The following is a 26,035-nucleotide window of genomic DNA, read 5'->3' on the forward strand; positions in this document are numbered from 1 at the left end:
GAGTGGCAATGTAATCACAATGCACTGTAAGCTATGTAATGTGTTTTGAGGCAGTTGACCAAAATCCCGGACGATTTTTAGGTCTGAAAAGTAGGACATGTCCGGGAAAAAGAGGACGTCTGGTCACCCTACCATCGAGGTAACGTCTTATGAAATGGTTATAATCCTCCTGTTTCAGTAACTATAGCTTGGTCACTAGGCACTACTGTATTGTGAAATCTTGACCATAAATGAACTTTGTTTGGCATTGTTTCAGTTCCATACGTGGTGTATTTAGCTTAGGCCTAATGTTGACTGTAGCAGGTTACCTAGACTCCTCTGTTCAAGGGGGACAGAAGCCATAGCGATAGCAATTTAGACTAAATTTAACGAATATAGGAAAGGCATGCAAGTTCAAAACCAGGTTTACAGAGATGCCAATAAGCTGCATTTCCCTCCCAATTCTTTTTTCTTTTGCATAATGACCAGTTGTGTGCACCACCTACTGACTGTAGCATTGACTGATTCACTGATTTGTGAAGTAGAGTAATCGTAACAGCTCTTTTTCTTCATGTTGGCCGCATTTTCTGTACTATTTATTTTTCTCATTTTCAGCACTGACCTTACTTGAAGGGAAAACTTGAGGCTTACAAAAACTTTGTATTTTCTGTCCTGGAGGGTTTACTAAGAAGCTGGTTCAGTTGTAAAGCAGGTTAAGTTAACCTTGTGCTATAGGTAAAGCTCCTAATTTTCTTAACTAAATGATGCCTGCAGGTATATCTATTAGCAGGTTTAATTTTGCCTGCACTTGGTTGTGTACATTATTTTAAATGTATTTGACAAGTTTACCAAAAATATAAAAAATGTCATTCAAGCTGCATTTGCTTTGTTTTACTTTTTACTTGTACTTTTCATTACATTACTTGAGTACATGCATTTTTACAGTAATTTCCATACTTAAGTACAAGAAGTTTCAGATACTTTAAGACTTTAACTCAAGTAACATTTCAGTCAGTGACTTGGACTTTTACCAAAGTCATATTTTGGAGAGGTACTTATACTTTTACTTGACTCTGAGATTTCAGTACTTTATACAACACTGCTCATTCATCCTGCCCTGCATTTCCTTTCAGATGATCTGTCTATAATTTTTTTGACTAGCACTTCTGCATTATAACTAAATTGATTTGGATAGTAGGCCAGGCATTTGATAATATGAATTATCAAACTCCTCACAGATTCTTCAAGATATGTTATTGGATCACTTAGTGTTTTTATTACAGCAACACATTTTAAAACAAGTGAGACGTTTTACTGCAAATGAACATCCATGTCTGAAACGTTGCTATAAAAAAAAAAACAAAGGCTAGATTTGCGCTCTTTTTTTTTTTTTTTTGTTAGATATTTTTGTCTTTTCAAAACTGTTTTTATTTTTAACAACTCTTTCACCTCCATTTTGAAGGTTTTATATGTCAAACCAAAAATCACCTAGACAATTTGTAGGAGTAAAACATTTAAAACGCAGTTATATCAGATTGTAAGCAATAAGTTTATTTGGATTGAGACAGCTACAAGAAACAAGCCAAAGCCAAAACATAAGATGGTAATGGGTAATAAGGCTCAAAAGAAAAAGGCTCTCTGGAAGTTCAGACATAGTTACATGTAGGGAAATGGATGACAATGTAAACAGAAGTAGGATAAACATGAGCTTCAAATTTTTATATATGCCAGGAATTATCTGATGTGTTGCTTTTAATGGACTTTTAAAGCAACTTTGCATTAAAAGTGTCATTATTTACCTATATATATATATATATAGAGAGAGAGAGAGAGAGAGAGAGAGCTCCACTTTATACCAAATTAACTTTTAGCTGCATAAAAGAAATGGTTTTATGAGTAAAAAAAATCTGTCTCTAATTAGTCAAATGGCAGACTGTTAAATTGATTATTTGCACATTTTAATGTGTATTTTTTTTTTTTTGCCATCTTGGAAATATGGCAAAGTTCATTGAGCTGTCTGTCGCAAAAAAATAGAATAAAATCCGTTTTCAAAAGTTGAAAGAATCCCACGTGTTACATATAATTTACTGTATTCAACAAAACACCTTTGAACAGCCACATTTCTCCAACAGTGACGGCGAGGAAAGCAACAAAAAAAAACAACCTTTACTGTACATTTAAAATAATTTGTTCTGTTCTAGTTGTACTTTTTTAGCAGCACAAACGCCAAAAATAGTGACCAGTCGTTTTGGACGTCGAAGTGACGACACAGGCACGTACTGTCCCAATTCTCACGTTTTTGCTGCTTGTAAACCTGCGCACTCGAACCTTTATGTGCACTTGACTGAATCCACACTTTTCACAGTAGGGCGTAGGGTGCGCACTTAGCACCCTACGCAAGGGTACATACATCCCATGCAACCTTGCGGTCAGTTAGCTGCACCTTAACTGTTAAGTCTGAAACTCATATATGCTTTATATAAACACCAAGGCACAACAAGGTAAGAGCCAGTAATTATAGACTTTGAATATACATGCGTAGACATACATATGCGCTAAAACGTGGCAGGTGTTTGACCGGTAGTGGCTAACGCCTAGCTAAAGTTTCGGTAGCTTCAAGACTGTCGTTCCTTTCACTGACGCTTTAATTCGAACTGGCGTTACAATAATGTCGATGAGAAAAGTTGGAATGAAGCGCTTCTTTTTTTTTTAAACATTTTTGAGGATGTTAAACTTAATATTTCAGGAACAAAGTCGAAGAGATACACATGGTAACTTAGCATGCTAACACCGAAAAGTGAATGAAACAGCTGCTCGGCTAACGCTGCCGTAGCTTGCAGCTATCTACGTAAATTAAAATAGCAAAAGGTTAAACGCCTGGGTTTGCGACACATTTGAAGTGAGAATTGGAAAATATTATGCGAAGTGGTTTCTTAAGTGTATTTTCTCCTCATTGCTCAGAAATAATAGGACAAATCCATATGTTGTGAATGATGTGTCCTATTTTTACTTGATTTATTTAATTTTTCCAAATCATACGGGCTACTTTTTGCCTAAAAAAAAAAACTCTTATTAAATACAGGCTCACTTTGCTGCTGGAAGCTTCGTTTTAATTTGTTTTGACTTCCACAGATTTAGTCCACTTTTTGCAGGCGAGTTTATTTGAATAAATCTCATTTTGTTCAAACCAGAAATTGCTCAAGGCAGGAGCTCACAGGTTTGTTTAGTTGGGCGTTAACTTCCTGTTTTACCTGCAGATCCACCATGGCTTCTCGAGCGGGTCCCCGGGCGTCAGGTACCGATGGCAGCGACTTCCAGCACAGGGAGCGAGTTGCTTCCCACTACCAGATGAGGTCAGGGCAGTCTCTTCAACTCCCCCATCTCATTTATTATACGGTTAACTTGGTTTGTTCCAAGCCATGTATTTTTTCTTTTTTCGATTCAGTGTTGCCTTGAAGTCTGAAATCCGTAAACTGAACATTGTCCATGTGCTGATCTGGGTGCTGATGGCTGCTCAGGTGAGAGCAAACATTAGAGGATGCCTTATTTCCCAGCAGGCGGAGTCTCACTGTGTTCTGATGTGTCCAGGTGACTGTAAGCCAGCTGAGTCTGGTGTCTCACAAGGTAGTCGCCTCTCCGTATCAGTGGGAGTACCCCTACCTTCTGAGCATAGTCCCCACCGTCTTCAGCTTCCTGGCGTTGCCGCGCAACAACATCAGCTACCTGGTGGTCTCCATGATCAGCGCCGGGCTCTTCTGCGTGGCGCCGCTCATCTACGGCGGCATGGAGATGTTCCCCGTGGCTCAGCAGCTGTACCGGCACGGCAAGGCGTACCGCTTCATCTTCGGCTTCTCGGCCGTGTCCGTGATGTACCTCGTCATCGTCATTGCCGTGCAGGTGCACGCCTGGCAGATCTACTACAGCAAGCAGCTGCTGGACCAGTGGTTCACCGCCACACAGGACAAGAAGAAGAAATGACTTCAGCTCTGCTGGCTGAGGACACTTTGAGATGCTCTTGTTCGGCATCATTTTCTATATTTATTTTTTGACAGTGATGATTTAATTATGCTTATAAAAAAAAAAAAAATCATCGGGACAGTTTGTGATTACTGCTCTCCCCTCCCTGAATGAGTTTGTACGTCATTTCAATGTTAAAAGACTGAGAACAAGTGTTTTTGGTTGAGCCTTGTTATTTTGGGTAAAACTGGATGGAAACACAGGGGGGAAAAAAAGGTTTAACAGTTTTAAAAAAAAATTTATTTGCATTTTACATCACCTTGCAGCCATAGAAAATCAGTACTTATTCAATGCAAAATAAAAACCAACATATTTCCCACATCCAGTGACTTGATTCAAATTTGACGAAAAACCATAAACGTTAAGTACAGGTAATATTCTAAAGTTTATATTAAAATGACACCTCCACCAACATCACAAGCCTATAAACAATAAATCACATTGAACTCCCCACCACCAAAATCCTATACTAATCCTATGCATTAGGGCCAAACTAAGATTTATTTTTCTATTTTAAATTATGAGAATAAAGTCAAATAGTGAGGAAAAAAGTCTTTAAGAAAAAAGCTTCATTAGAGTCATCAAGATCTGACTGGACCAGCTTGACAAGTCTAGTTCTTTCTCTGAAAGGGGAACAATTGATCCATTTGGTGTTGATTTGTTAAAATATTAAGTAGCTCCTTATTTGTAAAACCAATTCAAAAGAATAACTTCAGTAGCTCAACACTAATTTCTTTTTATTTTTCATGGAAGAGTTCTCAAAGTTGCTTAATTCTTCTAATATGACTATTCCCTTATTTTTGACATTTATTCTGCTACTACTTATTACAACTTTATAAATGCTTATTAGCTTAGCTTTAGTTCTCTGCAAAATCCAAACAGTCAAAGTGTTAAAAAAAAAAAAAAAAAAAGGGTCTGTTCTACAAAGTGGGATTAACAATTAGATCATAATCTAACAAATTTTAATCCAAAATAAAAAAAAAAAAACTGGAGCAGGATCTGCTGTAGGTATGAAATGGCTTTGGGGCAAAAAGCAACGTGTAGGGGATACTATTTATTAATTTCCCCACCCACTGTTTGTCCTGTATTTGTCGATTCTTAGACCTTTGCCAAGCTGGATAAGATCTGTATATAAGATCAGCTTCATATGTAAAAATCGGCCGATCACCAATGTCCCAAAATTAAGGAAATCGTCACCGATAAATTGGTGCACCTCTAATAAAAATAAAAGATTAAAGTTTGGGCTCTAGAGCAAAGAATTCAATCTAATAAAATGTGTAACTATTGCTAAGAGCTAAATATGACAAAGGGATCCTGGTTTCGATCTCCAGCAGAAGTTTCACCGCCGTAATTGGAGCCAACGCTTGGACACCCATAAATGAACTTTAGCTAACCCGCTTCATAGTACAGACCCCAACAAAAAATATCTACACATTACATTGTAACGAACGCGTGGGAGTGTTTCACTGAAACAACAATCATCTGCCTTTTCTGGGCAAATTTCCAATATGATAAAGCGGACTGTCTGACTGACAGTATTCTGGAGTTTTACTTAAACCTGACCGTACTTCCCTTTCAGGATCTGCCGGACCTGCAAAACACGAGAGAACAAACGGGCGAGTTACTGTCTCAGTCATGAAGAGGACAGGACAATTACAGGATCATTTACGAAGATAAAGCCACACATTTATCACTGAAAGGGTTCTTTTTTGATCTGTCCTTAGCACACACAAGATATTTCTACAAAAATAATAAGACGGAATAGCCTTTTCTTTGATTGTGATAGTGTTTGTGTTGTGTCACTGAAAAGTGAAAGATTTGGGCTTCCTTTCAAGCGTTTTACCTTTTCACCAACGGATCCTTCGGGCACCAGCTGACACGGCAGCTCGTTCTCCAAATTCCTCATCCCGGGATCGGCGCCCTTCCTCATCAGCAGCTTCACGGCCTCCGCCTGATTTCTGTAGTTTTGCAGAGAGCTGACGATGTGCAGGGCCGTGTTTCCGCTGAACGTCTGACACAGAGAAGAACATTTTTCACCAGGGAACGTGAAGAAAGTACATCGTTTCATGAGTGGCATTAATAGAACTTTATATTCCTTCGTTTGATGCTCACCTTTACATTTACAGCAGCAAGAGACATTGGCTGTTCAAGAAAAAGGTGAAGCAGCTCAATATTTGCCTCCTCGGCGGCCATGTGAAGGCAAGTCCTCCCACTTTTCAGATCCTTCAGGCATAAAGAAAGTAGATTGAATCACTTAAAAGAAAGAATAAATGGGTTGCAAGTCAAAGTCCCAGCGAAGATTTGCTTTAAGCAGCTCAGAGCCCTTCAATTTCAAAACAAGTACACAACACAAAGAAGAGTCAACAGATTTCTCATGACTCATCAGCAGTCGTTACCTCCAGGTTATCTTTAGACATTAAAATTTAGGCCTGACCAAAAAAAAAAAAAAAAAACAGCCAACATCTGCAATACTTACTTTTGTCCCGTAGGAGGCGCCCATGTGCATTAACGTCCTGACGCACTCCACATACCTGCGCCTCCTGTGCGCCAGCTCTGAGATCATGAACGGACAAGGGTTTTCCAGGTGCCTCACTTCCTTGACGACGGCGTTGTGAGACAAAACTGCGGCGTGGAGCGGAGTTAACCCTTCAAGACACGACAGATTGAGTCATATTTCTGAAAACCTCAAAAGAAAAGATGCAGTAGATTAATATTCTTACCGTCATAGTTAAACATTTCAACATCGACCGGTGGGCCGCGCCCTGCCAGGGTTTTACAGATGCTCTGTGGACAGGAAGTTTATTAGGATTTTTTTTTTTTTTCTTTTCCCCATATCAGCACTCAAAGGTCGTTTATTCACAGAGTTCAGTTAGAAATTAACCAAGAGTTCGTCTCGACGTCACAGAGCTGCTGTGGACGGTTTTGCATTTTCCACTCAAGCCGAGGGTTTCCTCGTAAGCGGCTTGTCAGCAGTTGCATGCAGATCTAAGTCAGGTGTTGCACAAGCAGATCTGACGGCAGATGACCTAATGTAGGTCATAGCCCAGTCATCTGCGGACGGAAGTGTCCCAAACGTGTTCCAGCCCCTCATCTGGAAATCTGATTGAACTCCAGGAAAATAAAAGATGAATCCCTCTCACTCTTCATTAATATTTACAGTTTTAATTATAATCGTTGGCTGATTACTTTGGGATACAAATACAAAGGGACAGAGGCCCATTTCTGTCTGTTGAAGTTGTGAGTCATTTTTTGTTGATTTTGATAATTGGTCATTTCTCTTCTTTTTAAACGGATTAAATAATTAGTTTGGGGATTTGCATTTGTTCAACCGATATTTTTTTTCCCTGCTGAATTCAATATAAGACTGAATGTTCAGTGTTAAAGTTCCTAAAAATGCGTTTCAATCCAGAGTTCATTAACTTGGACTGCTACGCCAGTTTACATGAACTTTGACCTGCAATATCGTGTCACCACCTGAACTGAATGTTTATCTAACTATGTGTACACTGTAAAACCTTCAGCTAAGGTTTTCTTTTGTCCAATTTACAGTACTAATAAAGCTTTTTGTCATTTAGGTTGAGGGGGAAAAAAAATAATGTTTCATGAAGAGACATCCACCAAAACAGTTATTTTTACATATTCTCCCAGCCCTGCTGTCATGGCAATAGCTCATGCAGCGTTCAGGTGTCATCAGAGGTAAACGGCTCAGATTTGCATGATGAGACAGCAGCCAAAAAAACAAGCAGGTCTCTGTTTATTGTGCTGTTATTTCCTGATTTATTCGGTCCCACAGCCATGGGCTCCACTTTCGCACGAAGGTTCCCCTCCGTCCCAGTCAGGCCGAAACAAAATTGCAGATGTAGGTGGAGCAAATTCCTTCTGATTATCAAAATCTCCACGTTTACGTCTGGTACATTTTAACAAGTGGAATTAGCCAAACGTCTATGTTTCTTTAAAAGAAAAAAGCAATGCAATTATCGGTTTATTCAATGAATTACTAAAGAAGAACCGTTTTTACCTGGAGGCTGAGGTAGTGGCCTTTCTCGGCGCACACATGCAGAGGCGAGCGCCCCCACAGGTCCCTGATGTTGACCTGTGCTCCGTGACTCAGAAGGTCGGAAATGATCAGGTGTTGATTGGTGGCCACCGCGATCTGGAGGGCCGTCTGAGCACCGAAAGCGCAGCATTACTCCTGCGTCGTTTTGACGCGAACGTGAATGAATGACGTGGCGAACGGCAGCCGTACCTGCCCGTTGTGTTCCTTCACGTCCAGGGAGCCGTACCTAGCCATTTTCGCAGCGAGTACGTAAGAGAGGGCTCGCCTGCCCTGAGCCACCGCTATGTGAAGAAACCTACAATGGAAACAAGTTGAGAGTTTATCAAAAGGACATGGGATGATAGACTTTCATCTCTGATAGTAGACTGACTCAAAAATGTGTCTTCTCCGCTTCACCTAATCCTCCTTAAATCAACCTTGGATTTCATCTGAAAACATCCATCAGTTTATGATGTTTTTTTTGGCAGCAACGCCATTTTGCCTGCTTCAATGAAAGAATCTGTCAAATTTGAGCCACACGGAAGTTAGGTGTGGCGTTCCCCAAGGTAGCCGTCAAGGCCCACTGATGCTGTCTGTCTGTCTTTCTTTCTTGCTTGATTTGTTTTAGGCGTGTCTGGAGACAAGCTTAAAGCACTGTGCCCTTATAAGTGACAGGTTGATAAGGACTTGGACTAGATCCATGTTGTTGTTCCTGCTGCCATATGAATTATGGCAGCCGAAGAATGCTATTATAAAAAGCATTTCCTGATTCAACAACTAATCATCAAGCATAAGTGTAATCTTTAATTGAACCACAACAGCATATTTAACACATTCTACAATAATCTTAAGCACAAACCAAAAGATTGGATTATTAATTTGTTTCGGTGCTAATTTATACTTACGTGTCGCCGTCCGAGTCCTGCATGCAGAGCTGCTCTGGAGACAGGCCTTCAGCCTTCTTGGCCTCTTGTTGTATCTGCCAGTGAAACAGCGTCATCTTCCCTCCAGAGGCTGGGACGTCGTGTTCCCGAGCGGGAGGCTGCACAGGCTGCGGCACTTCCTGCAGCCCCATGACGGCGTTCTCCGGGAGAGCCGGGAAGAAGCAGGCGGTGGAGTTCAGGTGGAGGGACGTCGGAGAGGTCGCCGTTTGGGGACTCATGTCCGCGGCGATAGGCTCGTATTTGGGAGACTTTAATTTAGGCTCCGAGTTCCATTTCTGCTCCGAGTTCCATTTCTGAAAGAAAAGAAAACCAGACCTAAGTTGTCATAAACTCATAAAACGATGCGAGCCTGTGGAAATAGAAAGTATGCAGTCAGAAACACACCCTTTCAATCTGCATAACGTATCTGGATAAATTGTACTCTGTTCCTAGTTCCTTCAGCTGTTCTTCCTCATACATTAGCAACTTCAATGTTTCCTTATAGCTAAAGTATGTAATGACATCATGCAACTCACCTGGCGTCTCATCATTAGCAGCTCCTTTACGGTGGTCTTCCTATACAGATGCTGCAGGGATGCTTGTGGTTTAGCGTCAAACATAAAGCCACCTGGAAAATAATAAATAGGGTTGCAAGAATGAAGACGCTCTCATTTTATTTTAACCTTTTGTTTAACACCATTTTCCATCATAAGTCGAATAAGACAATATCAGAAAAATAGAGATTCTTTTCAGAAACAAAACATCTGCTCTTTTTGTTTTCTATATAGAAATGAAATTACACAACAAGTTCTTAACCATTCATAATTATCAGCACGCTTCCTTTCTACTAATTCTGCCTCTGACCCACTCTATGGTTGTGTTCCCCAAGGTTCTATACTTGGATCACTATTATTCTACATTCTTAGTGGCTGAAGCTCGAGGAATTAGGATTCCTACTATGTTATAATTCAACATGACAGCCGTTTATAGGTCCTAAGTTTTGCTTTGCCTTTAAAAGGCTCCCATTTGTCACATTGACAGACGTCACTCACTTGACTTTCTATTTGTCGTCGTTGTTTCGGTTGGTACCAGGAATACTTTACTCATGTAAAGCAGAGGTTACTGGCCTTTGGTTCTCCTCATATTATACAGCCTTTAACCAAGGTCCAATCTTCTTTTTATTAATTAATGAGTTTGCTAATTAATAGTGGAGACTATTAATTAGTTTTACTAGGTCTCATTATGTCTCGAATGATTATCACGGTTAGCTGAAACGGCTCTATTTATAACTTCGGTGGGGAGGGGAGGGCCAAGGAGGACTGAGGGATTTCATTGGATAAGCCCAATGTCCGTCAATGAAATCAACCAATGGGCTGCCGAAATTATATTTGATATATTTTTTTGTTAAATTATGACAGCCTAGGTCCGTCCCATATACAGTCTGTAGTCCAGTCAGCCACTCCTGCCCTGGGCCTAGACAGAAGTTCAAACTGAATGCAGCTTCTTTTTTTTTTTTTCCTGTTCAAATTGTCCAATTTGTTGCTCCAATTTACACGCCACTTCATACTTTTACCTGCATTTGGCCAGTGGCGGGTGCTAATTTCCAACCCTGCCTGGGGGCCAAAATCAGCCCTGGGGCCATGAATGTATTTTGGACACCTCTGTTGTTGGGGGGAATTAGGCAAAAACCTATACAAGTATGCTATTTGCTATGCAAGTACGTTCAAGTTCGGGAATTTGGTATAAAGAAAAAACACATAAACCACCTTAAGCATGAGGCAAAACAATTTACCTGCAAAAATATAAATATCATTAAGAAAATGTTTGATTGTTAGAGGAACATTTATAAAGCATAGAGTATTATCTTTAAATCTAAATCTGTAAGAGTGTGGAGAAGGGAAAAGCATGACAAAATAAAATAAATGAAATAAAAATCTTTAGTGGGATGCTCTGGAAGATTCTTAGCTGAAGATTTAGCCAAATAAGCTAACGGTTCAGACTTGTTTGTAGTTTTACACATTCAGTTTAGACTAATATTGCTAACATGGCTGTTTGATTTCTTTTTTTTTCTTGTCAGAAAGAAACTTATAAAGATAATTCCTCATCTGTCTTACTTGAACGGCAGTTTCACCCATGGCCTCATTTTGTCATCTATCTCAGGGAAACAGCACTTTATGGTCTTCTAATTTGAAACACTCACATCAACTTTAAAAGTAATAACAGAAGGCATTAAAAAAAAACCATATGCCTCTTAATTGTACATCTTATTTTATCATGAAGTTCCTGTTTGAGCTTCTAAGAACGCACCTTCAGTGAATTTGAAGGCGGCTGACAGAACCTGACCTGCCATCAAATCACTTCGTCCGTGATCCAACATGCTGACGGTTTTATTGATGCCGTCAGAACAAGAAGAGCCTCTTGGTTCCCACTGGTTCCACACCTGGAAGGCAACAACAAGCCTGAATGTTAACTGCCTGGATGTTAAGGATAAAAAAAGAGGAACAACTGTCACACAACCCCTGGCACACACACACCCACACACACACACCTGGGCCAACTTCCTGGTTGGCAGGAGGATCAAGTAGCTCAGTCACGCATTTAAAGCAAGATGAATCTTGTGAAGTAAACTCGGTGCTGTAAATGCAGATCCATAAAAGTGTATTTACGTAAGGCAAAGCAATACTTATGAACTTAAATGAAACTCCAATAAAAAACTGTTCCAAGTATTTCCTGATAGTCAAAAGAGAAGCTCAAGATCATTTCATATGCAAAAAGGCTGAATTGTTTGCACACAGATGAAATTACTTTATGGTTAAAGGGTTTTTCTCAACAAAATTGTTTCTAAACTAATTTAATCCTTGCTGTGTATTCGCTTGCAAAAGGCAGAGCGGTGAACCTTACCTGTACGGCTCCAATCTCCCTCTGAGTCAACAGTGCGCGGCACAAACAGCCAACTGGTTCAAACATGACAAAGTGTGAGAAGTGAAAAGTTTTATTGAGCTGTTGGGATTAACTCCTCCTCCCAGCCAGCCGCTCCGCCTGCAGCCGGGATTTCCCCCCTCCCACCTGCAGGAGGAGCTCACCTGGACTTGAACTACCAAACTCTGGTTTTTAAGATGTTTGGATTATTTTTTTTTTTTTTGAACGGTTGAAAATATAATTTTAAGAGAAATAAACATTGCAATTTTGTACAGATTTCTCTTTTACCTCCCTAATTTCCCTTACTTTTGGTATAGGTAAACTTTGAGAAATATTGTGTTTACCGGTTTTCGATACTGCATATTTCGTCATTAATCGGATGCCAAGTAAATACCGTACAAGGCCAGCGTTGCTGATATAAATCTTTAATGATTTATGCTTGATATATTATCAAGTCCATCATATTTTTTCCTTTAAATTATTTTGTTAAAACGTAGTGGCAGATTTCTGACGAATGTACCTGTGTCTAAAAAAAAAAAAAATACTTAACATGATAAACTGAAACACAAATGTGTGGATTTTTTTTTTTCCCCTAAATAAAGAGCAATAAAATATATACATTTGAAAGAGTGAAGACAAAATCTTTTTCGGAGTTGAGAAACTACAATACAAAATTAAAATAAAAACCTCTGCCACACTAGTGTCGATCCGATGCTAATATCGAATCGGTATTTATTTTACGGATATTTTCACCCACAGTTAGTGATAGGACTAAGATTGTTTTAAATGTTTGTATTAAAACAAAATAAGGTAGATTTGGTGGTTGAACTATTAAAATTATAAGCATTTTAGAGAATGGATGTTAGCCATTTTTAGGAAGCTGTATTCTAACGGGTCTACCATATACAGATCAGCAAAGATGTGGCATCCGTTCAAGTCTTTCCTATTTTGAACAGCAGTTGACATTTTACTGTATCTACCAACTGTGATAGGTGTAAGTTTGGTCAAGTAGCTTATGAATATGAACACACCCGTCATATTTAAACTGGTGTCTTCTTGTCTTTCCCATTTTTGAATGTTCAATACAGCGTTGCTGGCTGCAGATGTGGATAAGTCAACGAGCGTGTGGAGATTATGTGGCGTATTTGAACGGCATGTTTGCTCTTCTTTTCCCCTAAAAGCAGTGGGGCCCAAAAATGAGAAAAAGGGGTTTAATTTATGTTTTTTTACTACAGCAAGAAAAGAAAGGTGAATTTGTTTGTCAAACACACAAAAAAAACACTTTCAGTTTCTAATATCGCCACAAAACACCACAGACTCATAATTCAAAAGGACTTCACAGTTTTAATAAATTACAGAGAAAATTGACATTATTTAAACACACACACACACAAAACACCCCTTTGTTCTGGCACCAAGCAGAAGCACTGGCCCTTCATACAGTCACAGATCTGTACAGATGATGAGCAGGATGGGCGATGTGATACTGACAAGTTCAACTCCTCAAACCTGAACCAAAGAGAAAGGAAGTCGGTCAGCATGGAGTCCAGGTTTTTTTTTTTTTTACAGTAAAAATATTTCCTCAAGCGTAGGTTTTTATTCAAATGACTGAATAACGCAACATCTTCTCACACGATCCTGCTGCTCTGCAGTTCAGCTGTGTGGGCGGGGTTTGCATATTGCACGTTTTCACAGCGTCTGATCTGAATATTTTCACTTCCAAGGTTTCAAGACGTGTGAAGCATTTTCGGCTGCGAGATTTTATTTGACGGCGTTTTGTAGTTTTGGAGTTAATACGAGTTTCACTTCATTTTTTTTTTTTCCTGAGGCGTGCGTGTCGTACACGGAGCTTCATCTCTACTAAAAGCCTCCAGTTTCTCAAAACTCTTCCTTCCCTTTTGCCGCCTCCATTTAAACGTGTCGACACGCTGCTCGTACCAGACTAAAGAATTACTTAAAGCGCTCTAAAGGAAAAAACTCACTAGTGAGCTTCCAGAACAGCAAAACACAAAACGTCCAGGTGAACAGTGACGCGAGAATCCAAATTAGACCCCATAACATTAGTTTGAGTTAGTTTCCACAATAAATAAGTCTAAAATTCATATCTACACTGTAAAAAAGAAAAACCTAGCTAAGTTAGTCTTCTTCATGCCGATATGGTCTAAATCTGCTACAGATATACAAAGTAGAATAAAAAAGTTGTTTTCTGCTCAGAGCTGTCTGGATTCTTTATTCTCCTGGAATGGCTTGGGAGCAAAAATTGCAAGATGGAGGAGCGGTGGCCGGGCGTTGGTTTCTGTCGAGCGCCTCCTCTGGGACTACAGGCGACCTGCGATCAGGTTGAGAAACAACAGAACAGGTTTCAGAGTCAACAGGGGATCATGTTTCAGCTTGAACACAGTTGGCTTTGCTTCAGTGGGCGTTGTTAGGTGGTTAAACATGATCTTAGATGGAAAAAAAGAAGAAAAAAAAGGAGATGTCGACAAATGATTGACATCTTTTTCCAAATTAATCCTTAATAACCGGGTTAAAGCGTGACTAACGCTGGCTCGCAGTGAAACACAGAACAGGTGATTTTTAACTGAAATTAAGACAACTTCCTGCTTTCGAGCTGATGTTTATCATCAGGTTGGTCTTTTTGAGATTTTTAAAAGTTGTTTTTTTAACTGAGAGAAATTTATACTTGTGCCTTTTTTCTTTTGAACAAAAATAAATAAGCCTAAGTAAAATAATTCTTCCATTTAATTTATAAATGCCATTGATCCAAAAGGGAAACTCATATTATTTAAGCTCCTTTCTGTAGCAGTCGGTATTACAACGTTTCTGAATAACCCTCTGACTGAAGACAGTCACAAAGAGTTTGTTCAGAACTGTTCTGTTCTTTTTTTTTTTTTTTTTTTACACCAAACAGATATTTTCTTTTTTCCCCCCAACAATGAAATTATTTGTTTAAAAAAATGCAAGTGACAATTTTTACTTTGTCAAAACAAATGTTTATTTTTTTTTTAATGCTTTAGTTGTTGTTGTTTTTTAAGAAATTTTAAGTAATAGTAAATGAAGTGACAATTCTATTCTATGTTTTACTAAACATAAGATTTAATTCAAAAGTTAAAATAAAAAAAATTTAATTAAAAGTTACATTTGTACTATTATCTTTGTCTCCAAGGTGCAAATTCCAACGGATTGACTGACCTGCGAGGTATTTTGCCCCAACCAACATCAGCATGCTGCCGATGATGTAGAATCCCAGCGGGATACTGCTGAAGATACTCGTCCCTGTAAGTGAACAGAGAGAATAGGGAGGATATGAGTCAACGGTTGCAGCTGCAAACGCATATTTACGTCCTGATTCATCGTTCACTGGAGCGGTTTGTTCCTCGGAGTGGTAGAGTTGAACAGGAACAACTTCCATTCTTCTTCAAAACAAGAACTAAAGACCAAAAGCAGGTCTTTAAAGGGATCCGCTGATTTTAACAGAGTTGAGGTCGGAGCCGGTCCTGCCTGGTTTCAGGTGATGGTTTTGATCTGAGGCCAAAACGGAAACATTGGGAAGTGATTCTCTAAGAAGTGAGCCCAGATTGGTGGTGAAATGTTTCATGAGTCAACTAAGTGCTTTTCTGTTGGCTAATAAACACATATTGGCTCAAATTAGCAGAGCGGTTAGCTTCAGCCCCTACAGCCTACACACACCGTCCTGCATGTTTCTGACAGCTGGAATGAAGGAATAAATGAGCTCAACAGCTTATCTTCAGCTTATGCAGAAGCATATAAGTAACTGACGCGTGTTGGAGCAGGGAGCCGTCTCCAACCAGCGTGACCAGATCTGGAAACGATGATCTAAGCAGATTACTTGGAAATACAGGGAGGGAAGTTTGGTGTGGCAAGTGGAAACACTGGAACATTAGTTAATGTTGGTTAATTGCTTCATATCATAAAAGCTACACGAATTATTGGCTGAAAACATACAAACATTTGTACTCACGGCTCTCGGTCTGTGTGGTCTCCCAGTTCATGGATCTCTTCACGGCTTTTTTCCACCTCGCGTAGCGAAACTCGCTCTCTGCACGCCACAATCACAGCTGCATCAACCCGACCGTGTTCAGCCACACGGATGTGGGATTCATCTGATGGTTTGTTGCTTTGGTTTTACCTTCCAGTTTGATCTGAGGGTCGAACTTCTCTGACATGACGGCGCTCAGGTCCTCTGGCTCCAGGCTCCACACCCTCACGCCCTCGGCCGCGCCCGCCGCCATGGCCGCCCCCAGAGCCGTGGTCTCCGGCATGGACGGCTTCACTGCGGGCAACACCACAAGGTTGGAGCATTTACATTCACACCATCCCCACACCATCGTATTCTATCAAACAGGAAAAAACATATACAACATTTTTTTTTTTTAAATCACGTTTTCTTGTTTTGCCCATTTTGGAGAGCTGGAAAATGTCAATTGCTCACAGCATTACTGTTAATTCATGTACAAATGTTTTCCAACAGGTTAATAAATTCAGCAAATACATATTTGAAAACGTTTGATTTTCCAGATTGTTTCTCGTTTCTGTTTTCTACAAAAGAAAAATCTAAAAAAAAAAGTTTCATAAATGGATTTATAGTTAAAAGACTATTTGACTTTTTCATATCACACCCTTAACTTTAGCATTTTACATAACAGAACCAAGTCAGTCCAGAGTCCATCCAGCGTTGTTTCATGATTTTTAGAACCAACAGGTAACGGTACGGTCCGAGTCGTTCCAGTTGAGTATTTTGTACTTCATGGTGCAGAAGTATTTTAGATAAATATACATTTTTTAAATCCCCATCGGCCAAAATCGGAATCAGCAAATCAGGCTTTTTAAGGACTGATGATCGGCCAGAAAACTGCAATCTACTAGACGGTCTGAATACTTTTTTTGTTCTAATAAATATGATCACAGTCTTTAAGTTAAGATGGTTTCCAGTTAGTATAAACATACATTGAAGAAAGCAGATTTTTATTTTGTCCAATGATCATCTAAACGACGGCCAGATATGCAATAGCAGCTAGAGCTGCTTCCACAAAGTATCGACTCAGTGGGGATGAATTCACAATTCCTCGGTATTCTGTGCTGATAATGTTTCCACAACCTGCTGCCATTTTCCTCCCGAGTTTCCCTCACCGACAGGGATGCAGAGAATGTCGGCCTGCAGTTGCATCAGCAGCCTGTTATTTGTCATTCCTCCGTCAACCTGCAGCTGAGTTAGAGGGATGCCGCTGTCCTGATTCATGGCGTCCAGGATCTGCATCCACACACAAATAATTGCTCTAATTACTGGTTTTTCCTCCCCACTTTCTGAGAAGATTTTCCCGAGCTGAGCTGTACCTCTCGCGTTTGGAAACAGACGGCTTCCAGTGCAGCAAAAGATAAGTGTCTCTTGTTGGTAAACTGAGTCAACCCACAAATGATCCTGTGGAGAAAACATCTGACGTCATAATAATGCTGCTTTATCACGCTGCGCCGTGAACAAGTTGTTGCTCGTACCCTCTGGCGCTGGGCTCCCAGTACGGAGCGTAGAGCCCAGAAAACGCAGGAACAAAATAACAACCGTAGGAGGTACCGACCGATCTGGCCAACGACTCTGCAGATATGAGGAAATTAAATCAGGAAACATTAAGCAAAAAATATATATATCTAAAGCGAATCGACAATGTAAAAAAAAAAAGTTGCAGCTGATTGACGGAGGAAGTACCGAGCTCATCGGATGAGCTGATGATTCCCAGGTTGTCCTGCAGCCAACGGACCACGGCTCCAGCGATGGCCACAGATCCCTGGGCAACAAGACGACAGGAAACAACAAGCAGGAAGGCTCAGTGACAAGTTCGTGACTCGAATAGGTTCAACTTGGCAAAAAAAAAAAAAAAAAGCTGATTTTGTGAAGAAAAGAAATGATCCAAACACCGCATGTCACTTCTGACTCTGGAGCAGGAGCCGTTTTACCTCCAGTCCAGCTAAAAATAAACTCATGCAGAACAGAAAATGTTTAGGAAAAAAAAAAAATGACAACTTGCTAATTTGTGATGAATATCTACTGCAGGAAATGTCTCATATTTCAAAAGAACCACAGTTTTAATGCTATTTTTAGGTTTTGAAATAGATAAAATTATGTTGTGATATCACGATATTTTGTGGTACTATTGTGATAATGATAAAAACGACAATAACGACTTATTACTCCTTTTTTGCTAACTTTGAGTATGCCTGTGTGATTCTAATATTTAACATGCTTCTTTCTGACCCCAGTCACATTAATAAGTGGGATTTCTGTCACTAAGCTGCATTTAATCACATTTCCACATTTATTCATATTTACCAATACTCTAAATGGAAAAAAAAAACTGCGGGGAAAATGGTCAAACTAAACATTATTGGAATTTATTGTTACAATAAATGAACATTTTTGTCACAATAAAATAATAAACAACGCGATAAATGCTCAGCCCTCACTAAAATGTTTGAAAAAAAAATAGGATGGAGGCATTTTCTTTCTTCTGCGGGATGTTGATATTTATGAAAAACAATATATATATAAAAAAAAAAAACAGCACATAGCTCAGGACACAATGAGAAGAAAAATAAAACATGCATGTTACTGCATTATTTTATGTTAGACTTAAAATCATCTCAGGTAAATCTATGAAGAGCCAAAGAGGCACAGTAGACCAGTAGAATAAAAATGAACTACATGAAGTCAAACATGATAATAGTTCAGAAACGTTACTGTACCTCCAGAGCGTAATAGGCGGGTTTGTCCCGGCCCATTTTGTAAGCGACCGTCGTCAGCAGACCGTTGTTAGACATGACAGGCTGCAAGTCGACACACACCACTGCAGTTTATGCACTTTTATTATTATTTTTTTTGTGTTTGTTTGTCTGTTTGAAATAAAAACTAAATTACCTTCGTTCCAGTGTTTCGCAGGAGAAAACATCCAGTTCCATACCTGAAGGAATAACAGAGGTAAAGTGTTGCTGGATTTCTAAAGACAGGGTGGTCGTTCGTTTAAATCAAAAATAATTTATCGAAAAAACCCAGCAGGGCTTAAGAAAGCTCGTACGTGTTTTTGACACTTCCATCTTGAAAACACATCTGACCGACGAGAGCAGCCGACTGGTCACCAAGACACTGGTTCAAAAGAAACGTTATAGTTTAAATAAATGTAAGGTATGCATGAATATTTAGAATTTAAAAAAATGAGAGACTTACCCCTGAGATGGGAATACCTGACAGGACCCCGGCTTTCTGTCACGGAAACATCAAAATCCATAAGATTCAAATCCAACTTTTTATTTGTTATCAAAACTTTAATTCATTCCGAGTTGAATCTCAAATTAATTTCGGAGGAGAATTTAAAATGTACACGGATTGAAACTGCGTCCGAATTCAAATTTCAACTCAAATCCAGCATTTGGTTCTGGTCTTACTAACTTGCGAGTTTTAACAGTTCAACTCTTTACAATTAAAATGAAATGGGGAAAAAAAAAAAAAAAAAAGTTAACACATCTTAAACAATGTTATAACTTGACAAAATTAAATGTGAAAACAAGTCTAAACATGATGAATAGACAAGCTCAGGTAACACAGGCGTAGGAAAATAAATCACTTGTTATTTGACTAAACAAAGTCAAATAACAGGAAAGCAGCCGACTTCTACCAGCAGATAGAAGGGTGAATCTTTGGGAAATAAAGTCTTCACCCCCCACATGCAAATTAGGGTTAGACGTTTATGGAGGAAATACGATGTGAAAGGAAAACTGTAAAGAGATGAAGGGGTGGAGTGTGAAGGACAACCAGCAGAGCAGCCAACAGCGACAGCCACCATCCAAAACATCCCCAACAGCTAAAATAGATCCAGGGTCGGTCTCATAGTAAGAGTCTAGTTTTAACGAATACAGAATCATCAAGACGAAAGAATGTTTATCCTTATTTTTATTCAATTTAGTTACCTAAAGATTTAAGGGGAAAAAAAATGGTTAAATTCAGCAAAATCTGACTTTTATGTCTTACGTGTTTAAGTTTTCCAGTCAAATATTAAACCAATGTTTACATATAATTAAATGATATAATTCATCTAATATGCAATACTTCAATTAATCTTACATTTTTAAGATATTTTGTATCTAAAACATTTATAGAAAACGCTCAAATATGTCTGTTAAGAAATTGTAATTTTTTGCTAATTCGATTGAGATACTCGGACAACAAAATACAGCATCGGCGCAGACTCAAACTCTGTACTATCAAATCAATATTTTAAAATATGTTCATTAAATCACATTGAAATCAAACTGACAAAACCGATTTTGATCTTTGAAAAATGAAATATCGATTGGCAACACTACATTTTTTCGCAGCTTCTGTGAAGGTGCGGACCTTTCCTCCACATTTGGAGTTTTGGAATGGTGGATTTATTTGCCGCTGACGGGAAAAAGGCAAATGGGTCACATGGTGAGTAAAAGAGTGAGGACGAGTTATCACTTACCCAGCAAGAACTTATTTTCTAACAGTGAGAAAAGAGAGATAATTGCACACACACACACAAAAAAAAAGCCTAAAAGAATTAATCAGTCAACCTTCAAAACAACCTGGAAACACATTTCTTACAGAAAACAAAAAGATAAAACCTTTGTTATACATCGTTTCACTTCAGAATCAATAAAATGAGCAGGATCATTTTTTAGGATTGAACTGCACAAAGAAAGAGTCTGCGTCTTACCAGCAGGCCATATATTTCTGATGAGCTCCTCACTTTAGGCAAGATGTGCATAGGAACACCAAAATATCTAAAAAAAAAAGTAAACCAAGGGAAGATATAAGCAGGAGAACATTCTGTGCTCTGGAAGTCCTCCATTTTAATCTCTGTAGGATTAGGATTACGGTAAAAATAATCGTTTTTACAATTATACTGCCTCCTTGTGTAGTCTTTTCCAGAAGCCTTTTAAAGTAGATTTCAGAACTGAGGTCTGATCACTTCCGAAACCATCTTGTCTGCCCATTTGGGTGTTTGGGCGCCAGATTTTAGTGGTTGGAGCATTTCTGTCACGTGCATTTTTTTGGTTTTGGTTGCATTTACCCAGAATGCCCTGCGGTGTAGTCCGTTTCCTACTTTTGGAGCGGTCTCCGGTCCGCTTGCCTCACTCGAACCGCTCCTCAACCGAGCAGACCAGAGTTTCATTTTTTTTTTTGTTCGGATCGGAGCTCGCATTCACACCTCCCCGAAGCGAAACGGACTTTCTAGACAACCGGACTGGAGTCGGATGAAAGCGGCCTGAGCAGGGCTGGTGTGAATGAACCCTCATTAAATGTTTTTATCCCGCTTTTTTTTTCTTATCCCTTCCTGCAATTGTTACAATGTCGATTGTAACAATCAGATCTTTTCTTGTACATTTTTTTGGACTCTTTAGATCGTTTTACTATATTAATGTTGGCTTGTCTTCATGAATCCACTCAGGTTTCTTCTTACACTAGCAGCTAATAGCGCGAAGGTATTTATTTTAGGGATGCATCTTACATTAATCTCGCATCAAAACAACTACATGTAACTGAGCTCAATGTTTCTCAAGATTAAAATTTGTAAAGAATAAATTCCTAAAACCTTTATAATTTAATATTTTGTAATCTTGTATGTTAATTGAATGTTATCATAAGTTTAATACAGAATTACATCCCACCAAAAATGGTGCACGACTGTCCAATAGTCTGAACTTCAGAAAGCACAAACCCAGCTGGTAGAGCCGCGTCGGCAGTTTTGCTCATGTATTGAAACCATAAATGTACACAAAATAAATCATATTTCAACATGATAAAATAAAAATGAAAACAAAATCGAGTCCAGGAGCCATACTTGCAAAGTTCTGCGTCCCAGGCCATTGTGTGAATATTAAACAGCATGGTTCTGCTGGCGTTGGTCACATCTGTGCAATGGATTCCGTCTGATTTCCCCCCCGTCAGACACTGTTAGGAAGACATTTGGAAACTTTCAACACTGCTTCATCCGTTCATTTACAACTTCCACCGATCTCGACAAAAGAGGGGAGGCAGGAAATCTGTGAGGACCCAAATGAGCCAGGAGTCTATGGTGCCGAACATGGCGCGGCGAGAAGCCACGGCCTGTTGGACCGCCTCCACGTTGTCCAACAGCCAGCGAAGCTTCACAGCGCTGAAGTAGGTGCTGAGCGGGAGGCCCGTTTTATGCTGCAGCAACACAAAATCCCCATTAGATGTACACCGAAACAAATAAAAACAATGAATCAGGGAAAGAAGTCGGGTCTCAGTCTTACTCGTAAGTGGTTCTTATCTCTCCCTGAAGTATTTTCTATAAGATGCTCAACCGTTGACTGAGTTCGCAGGTCCAGCCATACTAAACAGGAACACAAAACAAATCTGATCAATTTGTTGCTCTTAGCTACACTTGGAGCTACATTTAGCTGCAAATTGTTAGCATAAATTTTGTATCCTACTAGTGACGTCTAGCTGAATAATGTTTAAGAATTTCTCTTGAAGTCTTCCCATGGAAACACATTATACGCATTCCTTACATAAATTCCTGGAATAGAACCCGCAACCCTCAATGGGGTGATTATGCCGCCTCTGTATCTCCCAAACATGACTTTTACCCTCTTCCGAACGCAGTACGACAGCATCTTAAACAAACGGTTGCCATAGAGATCGGTACCGATGGCGTTGTAGAGAGGCTCCCCGGTCAGCTTGTCCCATACCACCGTGGTCTCTCTCTGGTTGGTCACTCCAACAGCTGCAGCACATTAAACACAACAATGGCCGACAATCACGCATGTGAGAAAAAGTCAAACGCATTTGATTTGGAAATCTGAGCACTGGAGATATTAATAAATATTATACCTGCTTATGATAATCTTTTAACACGTCAAGTTAAGCATTTCCTTATTTGTAAAACACCAGAGGACATCAACGTCGCTCATTTTCGTTTTTATTATCATCTTTTGTGGAGGAGTTCTCATAAAATTACTACATCTAATACTACAGCTTTATTCTGACTGGTAATATTTATTACAGTATTATCTCAACTGTATCCTGTTATTATTATTCAGAGAATATGATTATTGCCGCACGACTTTATAGTCATAAGTCTTTCTTTTCTCTTAGCCTGGTGCTAACACTCAGTCGTGGCATAAATTGTTGTACCTTTAATGTTTGACACGTCGATGTTGACCGATGTGAGTTTTTCACATGCGCGCTCTATGCACTCGTACACCGACTGCAGGATTTCTTTGGGATCTTCCTCCACCCATCTGGACAAGAAGGACGATTACAGGGACACATTAGTGGGACGAGGCAACATCAGGCAGCAGGTGAGAGGCCGGCCTTACCCTTCCTTAGGAAAGAGCTGTTTGATTTCCACTTGATGATGGCTGAGCAGCGCTGCTGTTCTTGAGTTGAACACCTGGAAAATGGAGAAGAACAAAAAAAAAAAAAAAAAACGATGCTGCAATTTATAGCTTGCTTTTATGTGCACTGCTATGAAAGATCATTTTATTCCCAAAAGGAAAATATTAAATAGCGCTTAAATGACTGGCATTCGCAAACAACAGAAACCACACGGCCTGTGTCTGAGTGTCACTGAGCAAAAGTGAAATCTGTATTTCGTGGTGCGGCTCATTCATCGCTCAAACGTCGCAGCTGCAAAATCCGATCCGAAGGAAAACCTCGTTACAAGCCAACAATGTCAAAACCTGCCCTTTAACTTGAAGTTAGAGGTAAAAACTCTAAGGGTGTGTTTTAAAAAAAAACAGGTGGAAATGATGAGTCATTTTAATAAGACAACATAAAAAAAAGAAAAAAAAAAAACTTGGCCCCAAATGACAAACCACACCTGAAAATAAAATGAAAGCAACTCAACTGAAAGCCCTTCTTTATACTCCACTTATACTTTTACACGAGAACCAAATGATGTAAAAACTTCACTTAAATCACTTTACTAACATGACATTTATCTTTAGTCTTTTTTTAAAGTTTGAATTCTTAATAATGTCCAAACTTAAAACAGAATATTAGTCTAACAGACCTTAGATTAAGTTTCCATAACTGTGGATTCTAAATAGTTGTTTTAGTAAAAAAAAAAATGCTTTACCAACAAGTTAACTCTATTAACACAAAAATAAATCACAATTCTAATATTGTTAAATAAAACCTTCTATATGAAAGCGTAATCAAAAGAATCCCAAAGGCATAATTTAAAAAGTACATCGTGTGTGTATGAAATTGTAAAGCAATTTTTCATCTGTTGTTGGAATTTGACATGATAACGTACATTTCTAAAAACGGAAGTAATACAAATATTGTACTGTAGCTCTACGCTTCGGATCATCGTGCTTATGTATACTCCCTAGGAATGTACTGATTTACTTAATTTCTTTAGATCAGTGATCGGCCGATACTTGCAAGTGAAGCTGATCTTATTCCTTGATCTCATCTGCCTCAGGAAAGGTCTCGCAACATCTGAATAAACAGTTGCCAAAATAACACTGGTGAATTATGTTGGTAAATAATATGAAGGCAAACTGCCAAGAGTTCCATGTCAGGACAGCGGAGGCGACAGCAGTAACATGTCCTAGATGACCAGCACTGCTGCTCCACCTCTTGTTTCTTTTCCCGCTGCTCTTTAAATCTCGGTCTGCATGTACAGTCAGGAAGCCCAGCAGAGAGACGTTGGAGTCTGGGACATGATCCTGCAGCCATGTCTCAGTAAAACACTTTCTACTGCATTCTCTGCACCAGAGCTTGGAATTCATCCAACTTGTTAGCTAATGATCACAAGTTGCCGATTAGAATCAGAATTCCTTTGTTGTCATTGTACAAAAAGCCACAATGACAAATTTGCGTCCATCAATCCTAAATTTGACTTCCATCAAATTTAGGATTGATGGAAGATTATTTGAACTTGCTCCTCTCTTTGCATCCATGATGTCTCCTTCTCCACTCCTTTGGGATTTCTGGCTTCATTTCTGGTATTAATCAAGCTTTTACGATGTCAATCAGCTGCTCCTTGTTGTAAACCACCTTGTTGCTATGGTTATGCATCATAACAAATGAGCGACGTATAAAACGTGTTAGGAAAAAAAACAATCCACCTGCACAGCATCCAGACCTTATATACTTACAATGTAAATCACTGTGGCTACCACACTGGGTTTTTGTTCATTTAAGGGCGATATAAAAAATATATATATATAATAGTAACATGTGTTCCTCCAATGCCTTTAGAACAGGCAACTATTGTATCAGACAGCTTTCTGAATGAAACCATATACTAGAATAAGCTCCCCAACGTTCATTTTCTTTTTAACACACATCCTTAAGCCAGAGTGAAAGCTAAATATATTAGATCGCTCAAGGGCACGGCCAGCTGTGACACATTCAAAGCAACTCCAACGGTTTTCTCAGTCTGTCCGTCTTACCAGAAACCGAGTGGAGCTCGTTCCCTGGTCGATGGCACCAACCAGCGGGTCCATGTTTATCCGGTGCGAGGACGCCACCATGGAGCTGTTCTTGGGTCGTCCCGGGAGCTGAGAACCCGATTACCAGCACCGGCGCGGCACAGTTGTTACAGCCTGAAGATGGGGCGTGCCAGCGCGCGGACTGACGCGGTCTGATGACGTGGCGGTTCTCCGTGGCTCTCAAAACAGACGTAACCATGGCGTCGTTTACAAAAAGGAAAAGGGCACGCAAGCAATGTTCTATATTGTTCATATAATGTTCTTTATTTGCAATAAAAAAAAATTTAAAAAATTAAATTTTTTTTTAAAAAAATTAACAATTTTTTAAAAAAAAATTTTTTTTAAATTTTTATAAACTGAAAATAAATCTTTCAGTTTGTTTTCACAGGAATAAACTGAAAGATTTTTATTTTATTTTATTTCGCTTTCTTTTATGTTTTGTGAGGGTTTTTTTTAGCAGTATCATTAAAACAGAGAAAATGTTTTCATTGTGTATGATAATTAAATTTGATCGTAGTGCGTTGTTTTCAGTTGTTCAGTTATTTCAGTTCACAAAGTGAAATTTAAGCGATGTAGAATACGTTATTGTTATCAAAGGGGAATTAAATGTTGAAACTCGTATTAGTTAAGATTCTTCAACCAGTTATTATAGATAGAG

At 39.2% G+C, this 26,035-nt stretch overlaps 3 protein-coding genes across 4 annotated transcripts; 1 reads left to right on the top strand and 2 right to left on the bottom strand.

Moving 5' to 3' along the window:
• Positions 1-2,334: 2,334 nt before the first annotated feature.
• LOC116715802 (protein jagunal homolog 1-B) lies at positions 2,335-4,153 on the top strand. The gene is made up of 4 exons (XM_032556461.1): positions 2,335-2,480; positions 3,237-3,332; positions 3,425-3,497; positions 3,568-4,153. The coding sequence occupies exons 2-4, from the start codon at positions 3,244-3,246 to the stop codon at positions 3,955-3,957; spliced, it is 552 nt and encodes a 183-aa protein (XP_032412352.1). The 5' UTR covers positions 2,335-2,480; positions 3,237-3,243; the 3' UTR covers positions 3,958-4,153.
• Positions 4,154-4,213: 60 nt separating this feature from the next.
• nfkbiz (nuclear factor of kappa light polypeptide gene enhancer in B-cells inhibitor, zeta) lies at positions 4,214-11,963 on the bottom strand. Its single transcript, XM_032556460.1, has 11 exons — positions 11,857-11,963; positions 11,263-11,395; positions 9,492-9,583; positions 8,938-9,269; positions 8,243-8,348; positions 8,015-8,161; positions 6,717-6,780; positions 6,473-6,642; positions 6,109-6,219; positions 5,840-6,007; positions 4,214-5,587 (listed from the first exon to the last, which is right to left on the bottom strand). The coding sequence occupies exons 1-11, from the start codon at positions 11,920-11,922 to the stop codon at positions 5,549-5,551; spliced, it is 1,428 nt and encodes a 475-aa protein (XP_032412351.1). The 5' UTR covers positions 11,923-11,963; the 3' UTR covers positions 4,214-5,548.
• A 1,365-nt stretch (positions 11,964-13,328) lies between these two features.
• On the bottom strand, positions 13,329-25,529 carry LOC116715800 (glycerol kinase-like). 2 transcript variants are annotated; one of them, XM_032556458.1, is made up of 21 exons: positions 25,339-25,529; positions 23,251-23,324; positions 23,066-23,172; positions 22,578-22,655; positions 22,183-22,262; positions 21,959-22,096; positions 21,747-21,856; positions 20,619-20,685; positions 20,385-20,402; positions 19,109-19,144; positions 18,960-19,027; positions 18,803-18,845; positions 18,631-18,711; positions 17,597-17,675; positions 17,389-17,485; positions 17,230-17,314; positions 17,026-17,146; positions 16,025-16,168; positions 15,857-15,934; positions 15,067-15,150; positions 13,329-14,203 (listed from the first exon to the last, which is right to left on the bottom strand). In XM_032556458.1, exons 1-21 carry the CDS (start codon positions 25,417-25,419, stop codon positions 14,193-14,195), a joined length of 1,680 nt encoding a protein of 559 aa, XP_032412349.1. In that variant the 5' UTR covers positions 25,420-25,529; the 3' UTR covers positions 13,329-14,192. The 2 variants fall into 2 exon arrangements, with proteins under 2 accessions (XP_032412349.1, XP_032412350.1); XM_032556459.1 differs by lacking the exon at positions 20,385-20,402.
• Between the last annotated feature and the right edge of the window lie 506 nt (positions 25,530-26,035).

The sequence above is a fragment of the Xiphophorus hellerii genome, chromosome 24 (genome assembly GCF_003331165.1).
Source record: "Xiphophorus hellerii strain 12219 chromosome 24, Xiphophorus_hellerii-4.1, whole genome shotgun sequence".
Classification (NCBI taxonomy): domain Eukaryota; kingdom Metazoa; phylum Chordata; class Actinopteri; order Cyprinodontiformes; family Poeciliidae; genus Xiphophorus; species Xiphophorus hellerii.

Bases quoted from the DNA above. Each gene is read 5' to 3' on its own strand.
- LOC116715802 (XM_032556461.1), top strand. From the start codon at position 3,244: ATGGCTTCTCGAGCGGGTCCCCGGGCGTCAGGTACCGATGGCAGCGAC. The intron at 3,333-3,424 runs GTCAGGGCAGTC...TTTTCGATTCAG, and splicing joins GCTTCCCACTACCAGATGAG to TGTTGCCTTGAAGTCTGAAA. The intron at 3,498-3,567 runs GTGAGAGCAAAC...TGATGTGTCCAG, and splicing joins GGGTGCTGATGGCTGCTCAG to GTGACTGTAAGCCAGCTGAG.
- nfkbiz (XM_032556460.1), bottom strand. From the start codon at position 11,922: ATGTTTGAACCAGTTGGCTGTTTGTGCCGCGCACTGTTGACTCAGAGG. The intron at 6,781-8,014 runs GTAAAAACGGTT...TCCTGTCCACAG, and splicing joins GCCACTACCTCAGCCTCCAG to AGCATCTGTAAAACCCTGGC. The intron at 6,643-6,716 runs GTAAGAATATTA...CGTGTCTTGAAG, and splicing joins TGAAATGTTTAACTATGACG to GGTTAACTCCGCTCCACGCC.
- LOC116715800 (XM_032556458.1), bottom strand. From the start codon at position 25,419: ATGGTGGCGTCCTCGCACCGGATAAACATGGACCCGCTGGTTGGTGCC. The intron at 22,097-22,182 runs GTAAGACTGAGA...GTGTTGCTGCAG, and splicing joins GAGATAAGAACCACTTACGA to CATAAAACGGGCCTCCCGCT. The intron at 16,169-17,025 runs GTGAGGGAAACT...TGTTGCCCGCAG, and splicing joins CATTCTCTGCATCCCTGTCG to TGAAGCCGTCCATGCCGGAG.